Consider the following 18363-nt stretch of genomic DNA (forward strand, 5'->3'; position numbering starts at 1 on the left):
TCTTGAGCAGTCTTATTTCACTTTAAATTGTAGTCCATGCTCAACCAAGAGGTTAACACTGTGATGATGGCTGAAGAGTGCCTTGTTGTTTTTTGGGATACATAAAGAAAAACTAACAAGAATTGTGGCTAAGTGTGTGAAATAAATCCGTGGAGCACATGAACGTACTATTATTCTCCCATCATCCTTTGCAAGACAGGAAGCGGTCTCTGCTTTTGGCGCGGTTCTGATAGCGGTGTCGGCCATCTTGGAATCACATCACCGCAACTCTCGGAGACGCTGCATGAGCTTACTATTCATTGATTGACATCGTGTCGTAAATTATAAAGATAGGCTTGTTTTTTGCCGTCTTTTACCGAACACAGCGGACACGTTCGTTTTCTGTCGCTAACTGAGTGCTGAAGCAGACTCAGCATCGTTAAAGAATCGTTATGGCGACTGCTACTCCAAGCCGTGAAGCTGGCCGGCCGGCGGCCTCTACACCCCTCTCCCCGACCCGGATTTCTCGCTTGCAAGAGAAACAGGATTTGCAGCACCTGAACGACAGGCTGGCCGTGTATATCGACCGCGTCCGGGCGCTGGAGTTGGAGAACGACCGGCTGATGGTCAAAGTGTCCGAGAAAGAGGAGGTGACTACTAGAGAGGTGAGTCAAAGTGTTTGCACTCATCCACGTTATAACAGCCTCGCGGCGGCGGATCACTCGATTTAAGTCTGAGCTCCCGTGAATCAAGCTAACAATCTGTCCACATGTCGCTCACAGGGACTCTTTACATGATTACAGTGCTTGACAAATGAGTAACGATGATTCACCCACATCAGTTGTAGTAAGTTAATTATGGGTGGCAACTGGCCATTAAAACATGTGGAAACTGATATTGTGTCCACGACCGAATGCACCCGTTGATCAACACAGATGGCAGTTACGTTCACGTAGTAACTTAGTTGACGTTAATTATACACGATGCAGCATTTCCTCCTCTGTATTCAAACCAACCGCACCGGGGGGATTGAGCGGGTATTAATGCGCGCCAACCAGTCAATATGAACTATGAGTGTCATGTGTACTTCACTCGATGGACTGCTTTATCCTGAAGTACTGCAACATATCTCAGTAACGTTACACTAGAGCTCCAGATCATTTTAGTTTGTGCTGTTTACTGCCGCCCTAAAGTCTGTTTTGATAGTAAGCGTGCTGGGCAGTGTTGCCACATTGGTTTGATGTTTTGCAGTCCACAAACTGCTCAAATTCGGCCCAAATCGACGAGAAAACCCAAATATTGTCTGCAATAAATAATACAAATGTATTAAGAAACTACTGCAATAGTATTGTGCTTCAGTAAGTTTTTCAAAATGACAAATTCTGTTATAATTAGAGCTGCAATGATTGACTATTGAATTCATTGGCAACAATTTTTTATAATCGACTGATCAGTTTGACTAATTTTTAGTCCAAATTCTTTGATTCTAGTTTCTCCAGTGTGAATGTTTTTTTTGGTTTCTTTACTTTTCTCTGACAGTGAACTGAATATCTTTGGGTTGTGAGGAAAACAAAGCATTTGAGGACGTCATCTTAGGCTTTAGAAAACACCAGTTGACATTATTCACAGTTTTAAAACATACAATTATTAATCAATTAATCGAGAGCATTGCCGACTAATTAATCGACTATGAAAACAATCGTTTGTTGCAGCCCTAGTTGTAATGACAATACAGATTTGATAGCCACAGATCTCTCATCAGAATGAATAAAAAGAATTTCATATCACAGTTGTACAGAGTGACTGTATATGGTCACATAAGTAAGGAGTACAATTTATGAATATAGTTTTCAATATACTGTATCTTAATGTATTTAAAAACCAGCCCAACTTCTGGTAAAGCAGCCTAAATTCTCCCCACCCACACAAGGTCATTTTATCCCACACAGTGCAACTCAAAACAACCCAAAACAACCCAGCTGGGTAGAACACCACCTAATCTGGCAACACAGGTGAAGGATTGTAGAAGTTTATTATCTTACCACAATAAGAAATAAGTTTTTAAGGGGGGTCCCAGACAAACATTGGCAAATGGGAAACAGAACAGTGCGTATATAATCAAAAGAAAAGAACAATGATTAACCTTAAAATAAGTAAAAGAACAATGAAACATTACTAAAATCATTGGCAATTTATTTTAAGAAGAGAAATGATGATATAGATATGGATCTTTACTGGTAAATTATTCATATCAGAAGGAGCCTGAAACGTAAACGTTTTTTTTAATTTACCCACTTCCTTAGAAACGAAGGAGGCCATAAACAGGGCATAAACAGAGCTTCTTAATGACTAATTTGCCATATCAGGAACATGAGCTTGTGTTGGTCAGTAAGGATAGCTTAAGTTAAAGCTTTTTAAAAAAGGGATTCCATTGAAATTGACTTAAATCTAGAGGGAGCCTGCTGAGTGCATCAGACATTGTGCAATGGTGTGTTTTTAAACAAGCCTAGTGTGAATCTGCAGTCTGTTAATACATAACATATAACATCAACGGATAACATCAAACCCTCTCTTGGAAAAAATGTTAATGTTGGTTGTCACTTTTAAAATACTAGTTCCTTTAAAATGAAAATGTGCTCAAAACTTAAACTGGGCACAAGCTGTGTTAGTGAAAACTGTCTGAGCTGTCCATAGTTTCCCAGAAGCTCTTCCCTCTGGTTTTCCAAAGGTTGTGTGAGAGAACTTACGCTAGTTGAAACCTCCTGAGGGGTGTTGTGTGCGTTGGTTGGGTCACAAGAGTGGGCTAGAAGTTGTAGGGACATGTTATGGCCACAGTCATCTGAGCTATAGAATGTCTGCTGAGAAGTCCAGTGTGTCCACATTCAGGGTTAACCTCCCCTTGAGAACCTAACATTATTCTTTCAACTAGGTAACTCAGCTATGTTTATTACATGGCTTTCTTAAATAGTTGATTCTGATTGGTCAATTACAACATTCTAAGGTCTGTTATTTCTGTATAGCAGACCATTGCTATGTATAACAGACCGTTGCTATGTGGAACAGACTGTTGCTATGTAGAGCAGATGGTTGCTATGTATAACAGACCATTGTTTTGAAGAACAGACCGTTGCTATGGAAACAGTTCTGCTCATAGACAATAAAATTTTAGTAAAATTACTAAAATAATTTTAAAATAAATTATTTTTAATTAATTAAATAAAGCCATAAAGTCATTTTAAAATTAATATTTTGTGTCACATAAATGTGCCCTTTTTTGTAAGTAACCATGTAATAGGCAGGATAATTTACAGTGAGCAGGTCATTATTGTGAAATCAATCCCACAGGATGATGCAGGAGTCTTCAGTCATCCTGCTTACTGTACATTATCCCTTATGTGCTGTGTGGAGAAATAAACCTGAATCAAAACACACAATTTTTAAACAAGTAAACAAGGGCAGCTTGTACCTGCATATTATGCAGGAGTATTTGCATATAGTCTTATTTTAATGGTCAAATTGTTTTTATCCAGACATTTTTATTTTCGTTTTTATTTGGGTGGAAATCTATGAAAGTAATGTCAGTTCAGTATAGTATAAGAAACACACAATCCCATGTTAAATAAATAGAAAATATGCACTTTTTTCAGGTCCAGAAAATACTTTCACTCTTTCACTTTCAGCCATCCTTCTAATATTGCCATTATCCCTGTCTGAATCGTTTATCATGAAAAACATTATGCTGATATATTTTGAATGATACAATATGGCACACATCTAGTTCAGACCTAAAACAACCCGAGTCTGTGTTTACTTGTTTCTGGTTAAATATGATTCAGAAAGGTTGGTTTAATATACACATCCATAAATTCAAAGATGTAACAGCTGCACAATGGTTTATAATGCTGTGAGAGGGTTGTACAACTCAAAAGTTATCATCGATCATTTTGTCTTTCATTGCAACTTACACCAGAAATGTAACGTGCATTGTGTTGTTGCAAAAGTTAAACCAGGTTCACCTTTTTTGCATGACCCTACATTTTTTCTATTATTGCCGTGGTCTCACATTCAAATTAATGTGTGAATGTTGATGATTTTTCATGGAAGGCTGTTGTCTGACTGAACACAGCCATACTTCAGTGCACTGCATGCCAAACCATTCGCATCTTAAGTCTGCTGAATTGCAATATACATAAAGCATAACCGGTAACTGGACCAACTGGTCTTGATGATGATTATGTCCGACCAAACAAAAAAAAAAGAGAAAAGTGTGGACAAGTACATCATAGTTTTAGTTAAAAAAGTTAAGTTATAATTTGAAAATGCATTACAGTCTTCTGCTTGTGTGAGAATAATAATAACAATAATAATAATAATAATAATAATAATAATAATAAGTTACTAATGTCATGTTTCCAGTGTTGGAGAACATCTGTCTCATGATTCTCTTTCTGTTGAAGGGTGAATCATCTGTCATGATCCACAACTCTGTACTGGTGCAGGTCTTTAATAATGCAACAGGCTATGGACAGTTATTATCTCAGCTACAAGTCCCACCTGTGTGGTGAGTGAGCTGATGACAGACCTCTGAAGCCTTTTTCCTGAAGGACAATTTATGAGCGATTATAGTGTGTAGGCTGTTGTATCCTTTGCCCACAGGAGGAAGTATTATTCTAAAACGGTCAGTCAGATCACTGAGTTATCTGATGACCTTTATGATCTGGTGTTATAAAGCATCTTTATAGGCACTGATCTAAGTGATGGTGCTCACCTCGCTATATTCCTTAAATATGAAGTGATGGCGCTGCTTAATTTGATTGCAGTGTGTGGTAGAACTAGAGTCAAAGATGCACTTTAGTGGTTATGCAACACAATGATCTATGCTGGTTTGGTAGGTTAACCTGGTTGGAATAACCACAGATGGTGCCTTATCAGTGACAGGAAGAAAAACAAGTACAAGGCACTTAAAATAAAACACAGGTTTGTATTAGGGCTGCGTGGTATACACGGTATGACAGTAGAAACGGTACAAATTTGGCCACGGTAGAGATTTGCGCTCTCCCGTCATACCGTCGATGACGTCATCGCACCTGTCTCTGTGTGAAAATGGCTGCAAGCACGGTAACGGCGGAGGGGCTGTTAAAAAAAACGGTGCTACATCCGTGATTTTGACGTGGTTCAGGTTTAAAATGTCGGATGTTGAGCAGAATATTGTCATCTCCAAGATGTGTGGAGTAACTGTGACCGCCAACAAAGACCCAGATGCCGTCCTATACGGACCCGGACCTATAACCATTAAACTAATAATAGATTGATTTTTTTTACGGGACGCTTCTATTTTAACTGGCGCAACTTTTCTAGTCTTTCCTGCGCTGGTTTATCTGATCAGGAAACACACACACCAACTGCAGAGAAGCTGCGTGTGGAGGAGACTGTTGTTAATGACGGAGTTTATTACAGCAGAAACTATGACATCGACACCAACCAGATGCACTTATAAAATTAAACAACTGTATAAGGAGGCCTATACGTAAAACAGGAGAGTCTGTGTTTCTCTGTGAGAAACTTTCAGACCTTCTCACAGCAGAGTGAACAGGTGAGGGAGGAGAGGAGGACAGACTGATCACTTATCAATCACTGATACCGTCGTCCTCTCGGACTGATTAAAAAATAAAAATGCCAAAATTGGTGACAAACCAAACCTGGGTGTCCACACAAATAAAGTTTTTGTGTGAAACTTCAGAGTGTAACATCGTGCTGTTTACAGACAGTCTGCTGTCTGTAGTTTTACAGAGACACAGAGAGGGTCGTGTCTAAAAGGGAACCCTAGACCCGCGAAAGATCGCGCGACTTTGATCATTTTAGTAGAAATAACGAACACAAATCTCGCGAGAGTTGTGAAAATGCGAAATTCCAAAAATAGATAATCATGTAGTGGTGACGATGTTTTTAATGTGGCGGGCCGCCATAAATAAAATACTATTCACTGATCCACAGTCACTGAAACACTGATCACTGACCTGCTGTGATGGAAAAAATACTCACATTCTTTACTTAGGTATTTTTTTTACAGATTTTTCCAGGATTACAGAACCTTTTCACCGTTTTTGCCATTTGCCTTATAGAAAACCTCTCTTACTTGAAATACTGTTTACAATATCCACTTAATCTTTGTACTTCTGAGGCACTATCCTTACTTCTGTTGTTCTTCTGCACAATAAATGCTCAAAAAATTACATTATATCTTTGCTTTTTTTTTTTTTTTTTTTTTTTTTCCTTGTCAAATCAATTTAGTTTTGCTAAGGGACTACGAAACCCATTCAGAAACACATCCGTTATAAGTTTTACACCGCGACATTTATACCGCGATATATACCGTTACCGTGAAGGGATTCATTTTATACCGTGATATGAATTTTGGGTCATACCGCCCAGCCCTAGGTTCTATAACATTTTATGAGGTGCAACTCACAAGGAGAGGATAAATGAAGTAGTCTCACAGCTGCTCTTTGATCATTTGATCAAGTGGTACAGTAGCGGATACTTGTGTATCTCTTGCCAGGTGGCAGCAGGGTGAACAAGATGTGGCTGTGATAGGCGTTGACTTCTGGTATCCATGTGACAGGAGTGGCGGCTAGGATTTAGGAGTGGCGGGAAACACTGAGAACACTTCATTAGCTGATTGTATTTACTGTATAAATATTATAGAATTAAAATTGCCTTGTGGTTTCATGTGTATTTTAATTTAAAGCCTCTGGAAACCCAAATCCACTATAGCCTTATATCCATGTAATTTAGTCTTATGTACATAATAGTAAGCACATAAACAGCATTAGAAATCAGATTTAATCCAAATTTGAGTCATTGTCATCTAAGATTTTGTGCACTTTCCTGTCTTGGATTTGAATCATTGTGGATTCTTAATGAGAAACCAAACTTATCCATTATTTGTTTGTCTACTTCTCTTTTGACATATTAATTTCCTCATGGGGATGATGATGGGAAAATGTATTTGTCCTTCCATCCATTGATTCAAAGTGGATTATCCTGGTGAAATGTAATAGATTGAGATTTGGAGAAGATAAGAGTCAGAATTTACTGCATCTCTCTTTTTTTTTTTACCACATTTTTTAAAACAAATTTAGAACTGTGCACAGTAGTTCCAGGATGTCACATCTCAAAACACTACCTGCAAATCCAACCCACAACAGTCTTTTTTCACCTAGCCATGTGTAATGAATGTGTGTGTCTCTTTCTCTTTAGGTGACCGGCCTGAAGGCTCTGTACGAGGCAGAGTTAGCTGATGCTCGACGGGTTTTGGATGAAACTGCTAGAGAGAGAGCCAGGCTCCAGATAGACCTGGGCAAGGCTCAGGCTGAGCTTGACGAGGTCACACGCAGGTAATTTGATGCAATAACCTAATTATCACACTTATCTTATTGTTTGGGGTCAGATTAATTTGGGGACCAAGTAAGCATTTTAAGGGCAGGATCAATGGACAGTTTGAAACATTAACTGTCTTCTCCTTCCTCTGTCCTTGTGTTCCAGTGCCAAGAAGAAGGACAGTGATCTTGCTGCAGCGATGGCCAGGGCCAGCAGTTTGGAAGGCCAGCTGAACAAGAGTGAAGCAGCTCTGTCTACAGCTCTCAGCCAGAACGCTGCTCTGACTTCTGAGTTGGCTGATGTCAATACCTTGCTGGCTAAGGTGTGTACTGAGAGGTGTTCTGTTCAGAAAACTAGAAAGTGATGAATAGTCTGGAGGTTGAGATTGGTTTCAATAAAATGTGGTGTTTCGGTACCCTTCAGAGAGGCTAAAATCAAATCAAACCACTCCTTGGAGCATCTTTCTCAACCGGAATGTATATTGGTCCTAAGTGGTGTTCACACCAGGAATCTTCTTACTAATTCAACAACTGACCACCCCAGGCAAACTGATCTGCACAGACACGCATTTCCCTGGAAGAAGCATAACTAATGAAACACTAAAAACTTTATACAATTGTGTTGATTTATATATTTGTCAGAACAAGTTTGAAATTTGTCCTGCGTCATAGCAGCTCCTTTTGAGGCGAGACAAATTTCAGACTTGTTCTGACAATAAAACAATTAGTTTAATTGTCAAGACAGAAATGGACACCCATCATTCTAGACAGAGTTGCTAGAAAGTTAAAATTTTAGCTGTTAGATTGCAACTGTTGGGAGATAATACAGGGGTAGTTCAACAGGGCAGTGTGAAAGTATTCTTTATAAGCCCGTAGCAAAAGCATTTTTAATCTATCATAGCTCAGAGGTGCAAAATAGGCTCCTGATTTCAATATGTATGTACGACATGCCAAAATTGTCAGGTGCTGCAGCGCTGCAGAAATTATGTAATTTGATAGTCCACATGATGAAAAAGGTTATGACACCCAGCATAAAGAAGTGGTGTGTCTTCAAGCGCCACCCAGAGGACAGTAACAAACCAAATTGAGGAGTAGTAGTTCAGAGTAATGCAGGGTTCTTACAGGTGCTGGAAAATGCTTGAATTTTAATGCAGTGTTTTCAAGGTTTGAAAAGTGCTTGGGTTTAGGAAAAAGTGCTTGAAACTGCTTGAAATTGTAATTGTATTACTTTCACAACAGGTGAAATCAGAGAATTTAGATATTTTTTTCTTAAAAAAGATCTCAAAATGATTAATCAATTAATTAATCCTGTCACAGTCTTGTCACTAGAAAAATGGCTCCAATTGTGTGGAACACATACTTGTAAATCCTCAAATGTCACAACCCAAAAATATTCAGTTTACTGTCAGAGAGCAGAAAAGAAACCAGAAAATATTCACATTTGAGAAGCTGAAATCAGAGTTTTGACTTACACTTTTTAAAAATGACTCACATCAGCTAATCAGTTATCAAAGTTGGCAATTAATGTGATGATCGATCATTCTGTAGAGTTGTCATGAAACATTATTTTGGTTATTTATATCACAGTAACATCTGATTTAAATATTTTGAGCATGTGTGTGTGTAAACAAATCATTTACCACCGCTGTAAAGTGCTGGAAAAGCTTGAAAATGTTTGAAAGGTGCTTGAATTTGATTTAAATAAAGGTGCACAAACCATACATTTAAAAAACAAACCCAAAGAGAGGACTGTTAGCCAGACATGTCAGTGTTTTCTGCCACAACTTGTCCATGTTGGGTCAGTCAGTTAATCTTCTGTTGAGCTGCCTATGTGCTAATGTTTCTCATGGTGTGTTGATGTATAGGCAGAGGACAGCCATGCTGTTGCTAAGCGCCAGCTGGAGGCAGAGACACTGATGCGTGTAGACTTGGAGAACCGCTGTCAATCACTGAGTGAAGAGCTGGAATTCAGGAAGAGCATGTTTGAAGAGGTAACCAGTGTGTATGAAAGGAGATGACGTGTGTGTAGGACTGCCACAAATCATTATTGCGGTGATCAACTAATCAACCAGTCCCCAACTAAGTTTTTTTTTTTTTTTTTTCCCCAGCTGAATAAGTTTTTGCTGTCTAATACCCATGCTTAACAATTCATTAGTTGTTTTTTGTTGTTGTTCAGTGTATCACTAAATTCCTGTGTCAGTTTAACCAGTAAGACTTGCATTTTAATGCTTTTTGTCATCATCTGTGGTGTGAAAACATTCAAATTTTACAGTCAGAGAAAGTAAAAATGTTCCTGTAGTTCAGTTAAAAAATCAACAGACCAACGGAGCTTCCATCTGTTTTATTCTGTTTTTGTAATGCACACTGACTGACAAAGGGAAAGAAACAAATGCTCAACTGGAAGAATCTCAGTCAACTGAGGGCTCTTCAACTGATGATTTGAATCTTCAACTTTTAGAGGGCAGCCCTAAAGCAGTTACTTTTCTAATTAATAGTGTAGAAAATAATGAGTAATTCCCTCTTGAGGTAGCCAAAGAGACAAAAGGATCAATAACTGCTCAGTTTGTGTGGTTAAAACCAGCCCAATTAATGGCAGCCCAAACCAGCCCAATCAATGGCTGCTCAAAAGTAAAAAAAAAAATAAAAAGAAAGAAAGAAAAGAACAGTTACATACTGCTGTTGATTAACTATTGTTATATTCAGGATAGTATTTACTAATAGTCACATCTGCATCCAAAGCAGAAGAATTGTTTTAAAAGATCAAACATGTGACATGTCTGTGGCATTGAGAACTTCTCTCATCTTTCTCCCGGTGTTCAGGAGGTGCGTGAGTCTCGCCGTCGACAGGAGCAGAGGATAGTGGAGGTGGACTCTGGAGTCAGACAGGACTACGAGTTCAAACTGGCACAAGCCTTACAGGTATGTTAAGGGATGAATTTACAGCAGCTGTCATGTCTGTGATAGGGCTGGGTGATAGAAACAATATATATGTGAATATAAAATAACATCAGTGAAAAGAATGTAAATATGTGGTTTATGAATATATGAACGGTTGATTGCTTGACAAGAACAACATTCAGTCAGAAATGCAAAGCAATGAATGTCATCAGTGAAGGTCTCATTGCAAAATAGGTGATGCTTTTCACCAGTGTTGCTGCTGTGTGCTTTACATATGTAACAGTACTACACTGTGGCTATGACCAGCTAATTGCACGTCCACATTACCACAAAATATGATCATGTTTGATTGGGCCAGTAAACACATTCACCCACAATATGACAACAATCCATTCAACAGTGTTTGCAACTCCTAGAAAGGTTTAAATCTATTCAGTTTAATTTAACAAACACTAGTCTGTAAAAAGTATTCAGTTGTCATGAACTTGAGTTTTCTAGGTCTCTATTTAAATAAAAAAACATTTCATCCTATTTTTTGCATTTTTCACAGAATTATTTGATGGTTGTGAGCGAAAATTAATAGTTTACAAAGTTTCCTTTAGGATTAGCATTAATCTGGTTTGTGTGATCCCACCAGGACCTGAGGAAGCAACATGATGAGCAAGTCTCTCTTTACAAGGAAGAACTGGAGCAAACCTTCAAGGCCAAGGTGAGACACAAATAAGTTTTCCTTTTGTCTTTAGTTGTGTTGTCCAGTGTCCTCAAGTTCCAATTTTTCCCCATTGAAGTCAGCTGTCCTCAGGCTGAGAAGCAGCCGATTCAGCTTCATGCTGCTGGAAGACGCACAGAGAACCTTTCTCACACAAACTCTGTCTCCCTCTAGTTGGACAATGCCAAGGTGTCCTCCGAGAATAATGACAAGGCGATGCTCACAGCCAGGGAGGAGCTGCAGGAGTCCCGTATGAGAATTGAGAGCCTTGGATATCAGCTCAACGCCCTGCAGAAACAGGTACTGCTCACTCTACAGACATAACTCTCATAACTCATTTCAGCTGCATGAATTGTAACGCCAGTCAGCTAACCGACGGTTATTCTGGTTGGGTGTGTGTGTTTGTAGGTGGCTGCCTCTGAGGATCGCATCAGAGAGCTGGAGGAAATTCTGTCAGCAGAGAGAGACAAGCACCGCCGCGCCATTGAAGGAAAAGAACAAGAGATGAGTGAGCTGAGAGAGAGGATGAATGCTCAGCTCAGTGAATACCAGGAGCTGCTGGACGTCAAGCTCGCCTTAGATATGGAGATCAATGCATACAGGAAGCTGCTGGAGGGAGAGGAGCACAGGTACAACACACACACACACACACACACACACACACACACATATGGACCTGGAATACATGCTACTGCAGAGTCAAACAGCTGAATGTTGTAAATGAAAGTCGGATCAAGGCTGGATCATTTCTTTTTGAATAGTGGCTGTTGTCAGTTTGTCATTTGAAGGGTAGGAGGTGACTATGACTCTGTGCTGACCTCAGACCCTGCTGTGTCATGGCGTAGTGGTTAACCATAACCTGGTGTGCTTTTTTCAGACTGAAGCTGTCCCCCAGCCCCCCTCGCGTCACTGTTTCCAGGTTAACAGGATCTTCCTCCTCCCGCTCCTCCAAGAGGAAGAGAGTGGAGGCTAAGGACGTCTCGGAGGTGGAGAGAGGAGAGGGCCAGCTGCTGGTGTCGGAGGAGGCCACAGCCAGCGGAGCGGTCACCATCTCACCCACTGACATGGACGGAAACGCAGTCACACTGACCAATGATACTGAGCAGGTCTGTTAGACTGGACCAAGGCTGGAAATGCCACATTTCTAGTCTATACAAGTCATAACTCAGGAGATAAAAAGTTAAAATTATTATATAATCACAACTTTTTATCTCATAATTTCAACTTTTTGCATAAATCAGACCTTTTATCTCAAATTCTGACGTTTTTGGCTTTTCCTCATAATGTCGTCTTTTTATCATAATTCTGACTATCTTGTATTTTTGATCTCAAATTCTGACTCTATCTCATAAAAAACGTGCTTCCATAAAACACTGATTATAAGTTCAGTGAAATGTGTGTATGAGGATCAGTGGTTTTGGTGTTAAGAGATTCCTTACTTTTTTGTTCCACCGTCTTCTGTTTTGTAGGACCAGCCTTTGGGCAACTGGAGGTTGAAGAGACAGGTTGACGACGGGGAGGAGGTCGTCTACAAGTTCTCCCCAAAGTTTGTCCTCAAGGCTGGACAGTCAGTCACGGTGAGTAAAATTAAGTAGAAGGCAGTGTGTGTGTCCTGTTTTCAGTATCAAGGGGACTTGCTTTTCTTCAAGGGTTTCATGAAGATTCTTATTTTATTAAATATGCTTTGCGTGTATCATTTTTTTAAAAAAAATCCAAGCTTAAAGGTTCAGTTCCTCCAAAACTTGCACAAAATATTTCTTCACTCCTAATCCAATTGGAAATGAAATAGTGCCACTGATCAAAGTAAACACAAAATGATCTTGTTGTTAGTGATTGGGTAAACTGAGACTTACCCTGCTGACTGTGGGGGTCAGTAAATATACATAGAAGCAAATTCATTCTGTGTACAACCCCGATTCCAAAAAAGTTGGGATGCTGCGTAAAACAAATTAAAAAGAATGTGATAAATTGCAGATCCTTTTTTAAAATATACTCTACTCAGTTGGAAACTATAAAAAAAAACATTTAATGTGTTACCTTGTTAACATCACTGATTTTTGTAAATATATATTTATTCTGAATTTCATGCAGCAACATATTTTAAACAAGATGGGACGGGGACTGGGAAAGTTGTGGAATGTGTTTGTCATTTTAATGTAAACTGTGTGGTTTGAAAGTCACAGTGTGAAGTAGCAAAATGTGGCAGTAGTGTATTATTGATTAATATTTGATCTATCCAGAGTAACAGTGTTTGTAACGGATGCTGATTGACAACCTTTCCGGTGCTGTGTGTTCAGGTGTGGTCTGCTGATGCTGGCGTGGCCCACAGTCCGCCCTCTGACTTGTTGTGGAAGAGCCAGGCTTCCTGGGGCACAGGAAATGACATAGTCACTGCTTTGTTCAACGCTGATGGCGAGGTAAACACATCAACACGTGACTCATTCTAAATTTAAATGTGCTTGATTGGTTGCAGACCTGCATGTTATATTCGTCTGGTCTGTTGTTCTTGTTGAGGCCACTTGAGCTCCACAGTTTGCTGTTTGTGTTGTGACTCATGTCCTAACTGACTGTCCTGCAGGAGGTGGCCAGGAGGAGTGTAACCAAGACTCAGGTAGAGGTCGAGAATGGAGAGGAGGAAGAGGATGTGGAACAAACGGTAAGTAGAACTGGTTTCCTTTCTAGTGTTAGTGTCCACCTTTTACTTGCTCCAGACTTGTTCTGTTTTTCTGTTGTTTGTTGGTTACATATTTTAGTCCCTCAATGATTTTGTGAGCTTTTTTGGGGATTGTGTCAGCCTAAAATGCCTGACTTCATGGCAGCTTTTCTAAAATAGAAATAAAATGCAATGCAAGTTGCAATGTTTTGAGGTAGGTAGGGAACTGTTATGATTGTTTGATCTCACAGGGTGCTATGATTGGTCAAATTTGCTGGGTCAGTCAGAATCCACAGGGATTGTTTGACTTTGTGTTAATTGCACACTGTAAGAAATGCAATCTGTTTAAAATCTGTTTACGCTCACATGCTGCCACACTGATGTAGTGGTCTTGGGTGTCCTGTGTCTGAATCTCTTCCTCATGACACCTGCGATAGGATATTTTGTTTCACTGTGTTTCGGTTCCTTTTCTCAGTGAAAGGTAATAGGATTGAGCAGTATAAAGTTATTACAGTATACCAGAGAATTTTGAAATCCAACAATGTAATTTTCAATACTGTCAAAAATACACGTTCCTTTTTCTATTTAAACTGATACTGAGATGCTGTATTGAGGTGATGTATAGTGTGCAGCATTCACCACCAGAGGTCAGTCTCTGTACTGGTGGACAAGAGCTGAGCTGAGAAAGCTTGCTGTCATTCAGTGTTTGTAGAATGTTTTGACTCTAGTAATAACATTTTTTCACCTTAGAAGCTCTTTTACGGTCTAAGATGCTTTGTGAATAACTTATCTTTGCCAGGGTCTTCTCTTAATTTTAAGAGGAAGTTCTTAGAAAATGTTGTAATTCTAAGAATCTTCGATTTCATCTCTAGCAGCAGCTCTTTGTACCAGGCAGCTTTGTGAATACAGCCCCCTGGGATCTTATTATTTATGAATCTAATTATTATAAATGTTTCTTGTTTTTAAAGTGAATAAAAGTATGTCATAAACAGCTAATCTGAACCTTTTTGTTTCTCCTGCAGGGCAAGGTGGCGTCCAGAGAATGTGCCATCATGTGAGGCCTTCCTGTCCCGTTGATCGCTTCTACTTCCCCCCTTATATGAATTTTTTTTTCTCTAGAGCCACTCAGATATGATCCTGTCCGTCGCCTCATCATTTGGTGTTTTCATTGTTCAAGACAATTTCAGAATTTTTGGACTAATGGACTTGTTTGTACTGCCCTGGCCTCCACATTTCTGGACCTGCTTTAATATAAATAATTTTCTTAAATATTACTAGCAATGCTGATGTCTGTGGATCATGCAGAGATGTTGGATCCAAATATTCAGTCAAACTGCAGGGCTGCGGCTAAATACTTCCAGCCCTATTAATACTGCTTTACATGTTGATTCATTCCACTGGCTGTCATTCATCCTTCATGCTCAGTAGAACACAATGTGGAACGATTGCACACACGTCAACTAAAAGAACCTGTTATTTGAGATAAAGGACCTCGGCCAAATGGCCACAGACATAATTATTAATAACTTTAATGTTGAACAAATGATGAGTAACTTTTGACTGAATGTTGGAGCTGTTTTTTCCCTCCGAAGTGGAGACCTTTCTGAACAAGAGGTCTTTAAGAGTTTGATTACCCAGATAGATTTTTCCCTGCTGCATGTTCCTCTGTTTTTTTAATTTATATATTCCTTTGAAGACAGTTGAAATTAGGGATAGGTCAGAAAGATGTTTAACTGATGTGTTCTTGTACAGTCGTGTTGGAACACATTTCCCTAAAATTAACTACCAAATCCACTGCTGCTTTGCAGCCAAGTGGCGAGTGTTGGCCTACAGGGCTGAGACCACTACACATGTACCCCTTTTCCATGCACATGTGCTGACTTGTCTTGACTCAGTTTGTCTCGGCACGTCAGCCCAGCACGGCAGGGATTTGCATTTCCATTACAACAGGACTACCTGCTTGAGGGCGTGTCTTTAACTGAACACGAGCAGCTTAGCTCGAGTCAAAACAGCAAATAAACACTGAACTCCCTGTAAATTCTTCACAATAAAAGTCCAGTGTTATTGTGTTACTAGAAGACTTTTATTATGAAGAAACAAAACTAGGACATTTTTTAACGTCTTTCTCTCTGCTCTCGTGCAACACACCTGTTCGGGGGGGAAAAATGGGGATTGAATAGGTCCATCTGGGGCGCAACTTGGCACAATAAAAGTGGTAATGGAAATACGAATCGGCACGGTTCGCCAGTGAATAATCCCCGATGAACTCCAAACCTTTGGGACACGCTCAGAATTCTAATCACACTCCTGAAGCTGTCCCTCCTTCCTTCTCTGTCCCTGTCCTCTTTCTACTCTCTCCCTCATTTCTTTTAAGGTAGTAGTGAAATGTGATAGCTGATCTGATTTCAGTCTTACTCACGTTAGAAAACAGGAAGTGTTTGGAGCCTCAGGTGATGCTATCCTCACAGTTACCTGCAGGGGCTCCTGCAGCAGGGCCAACACAAACACTACAGGTGCATTCTGACTGACAACCTTTGATTTGTCTTTGCAATTATGTGGAAAAAGTACATCGGTCATCTGTGTGGCCTTTGTGTGGTCTGTAGTGGAAAAGCAGGCTGTCAACTCAGTGATGCCTTCAGGCAGCCCAACCAAAAGTCTCAGAGTGGTGATATTAGCAGCTTTTGCAAATTCTGACGACTGGTGAATCAGCAGCAGTGGCCAGTTAATATCAGATTCTTCTGAAATATACAGTATATTGGAATGTAAATCTTTAGTGCACACTAAAATCTGAAGTCCTGCAACAAATGGAACTTGAGGAAACTCTAACAGTGAAGGAGGGGAGTGGAAACTTGCCCCTTTAAAGCTTATAAGCATAATGAGTAACAGTTGTTATCGTGAGCCCGCTGCAGCTTTCTGTCAGTGCTCACCAATGTTTCAGCTCTGATTCAGTCCTCAACACTTGTGAAAGATAAGTGTCTCTCAGGCTCACTAGATAAAGAGCAGAAACTTAGTGCGTGCATACAGATGAAGAAAGAAATGAAATAAACTTTGTCTTGTAATCATGTAATTAGCAGTGAACTGTATGGATGCACACTGCTCACACTGTTGACCCTGTGACAGCGGTGTCATACATGTCCTGCACCAAAGGGCTGGTGTGTCAGTGCAGCAGGGTTACAGCCATAAAATTTGTTAACTCATGCTCATGTGTTAAAATGATGCAGGTTTTCTCTGCTGGGGTCATAATGGGACAGACTGGCCCACATTCCTCCATCACTGCTCTTAAAATTTTGAGCAACCAAAATGTGTCTGGAGTTGGACCTGGTGGATGTGGGCCGGCTGAAATAATAGTAATAATAATAATATGCCTAAAAGTAAAGTCCTTGGACTGGCTTTGTCAATCTGACATTTTGAACTGACATAATGCCTCCATTTTACAAGCACACAAGGTAAACAGTGAGAGCAACACTTGATCATCCACATCTCTGTATTCTCTTGCATTATTTTTAGATTGCAGTACAAGTGTTGCTCTCACAACTTGTGTGTCATCTTGGGGAAACTCAGATTTTTCTTGTGTTTGTATGCTGTGCGTTACGTTGCTAGTTATTTTTCTATAGAGTTCTTGTCTATGTAATCAATTTGTTTACATATAATTTTGTGTTTAGGATTTCTGGGGGTGATTTAAAGTTGGGTGTTCATGACCTACACAGAAGCTGATTAAATCAAATTTCAGGATTCAGGTAAAACAACACTACTGCTGTAGTGTTCAGAGAGTTTAAAGGATATAAAAACATTTTCTTATTGGCAGAAGATGTCTTGTAATTGATAAATGACCAACTTTAAGCATTTGAATGAGATGGAAGTCTAGACTGTGACTTAATTTTGATTGCTCTATAGAACAGACATTTTAAAGCTATACACATTGTATTTACAATGGTAACTCAGTCCCTCCAGGAATTATTAATCTTTCAATCCCACCACAAGAAATAATGCAAATTCAACCAAAAGGGGTTTGTTTTACTCACAACTCAAAAATATCCAGTTTACTGTCAGAGAGGAGTAAAGAAACCAGAAAATATTCGCATTTAAGAAGCTGAAATCAGAGAATTTGAACTTTTTTGTCTAAAAAAAAAAAAAACAAACAAAAAACACTCCAACCAATTAATCAATTATCACTTAATGGTTGCAGCTCTAGAAACAAACACTGCAAGATTTTCTGACCTTTTCATGCTTTCCTCGGAACTCCATGGAAGAGTTATTTGTTTTACTGAGCCTTTTGCTGCTTATTAGTATGCATGATAATCAGTTTTCTTAATCACAACATTTGGCAGCAATTTCTAAACTGATCTAACGTCAGAAGTGTTTTGTAAAATATAAAACAAATGGCGCCAAAGTGAATGAATTAAGAACAGGACTGTGGAGATTCAGTCATGTTTGGCTGCGTTGACCAAAAAAACCCAACTGTGATCCTGGAGGGACTGCAGAACGACTCGGCTCTGACTAGTTCTGCCACGACGTACATGTGACTGTGACTTTGTGATAGTTCTGTTGAGAACTTTTAACACCCAAGTTTTAATCACTGAAACAGAGACCTGGTGTTGTTCATGTAGGGGGGGAGCATGCCAAATGTCAGTTTTCATTCATGATTAACTGTTGTTGAACTACTTTTTGTACACACAATAAATGTTTTACATATACACATTTGATATCAGTGGTGGTTATTAATTAATAACATGAGAGTCACGGTC

At 39.5% G+C, this 18363-nt stretch overlaps 1 protein-coding gene across 1 annotated transcript; it reads left to right on the plus strand.

Moving 5' to 3' along the window:
- Nucleotides 1-224: 224 nt before the first annotated feature.
- lmnb2 (lamin B2) lies at nt 225-15690 on the plus strand. Its single transcript, XM_084722408.1, has 13 exons — nt 225-644; nt 7240-7376; nt 7525-7681; nt 9224-9349; nt 10179-10277; nt 10894-10965; nt 11140-11265; nt 11374-11594; nt 11843-12071; nt 12435-12542; nt 13263-13382; nt 13544-13621; nt 14641-15690. The coding sequence occupies exons 1-13, from the start codon at nt 432-434 to the stop codon at nt 14674-14676; spliced, it is 1722 nt and encodes a 573-aa protein (XP_084578534.1). The 5' UTR covers nt 225-431; the 3' UTR covers nt 14677-15690.
- The last annotated feature ends 2673 nt before the right edge of the window (nt 15691-18363 follow it).

Source organism: Lutjanus erythropterus, chromosome 7 (genome assembly GCF_056507025.1).
Source record: "Lutjanus erythropterus isolate fLutEry1 chromosome 7, fLutEry1.hap2, whole genome shotgun sequence".
Taxonomy (NCBI): Eukaryota; Metazoa; Chordata; class Actinopteri; order Lutjaniformes; family Lutjanidae; genus Lutjanus; species Lutjanus erythropterus.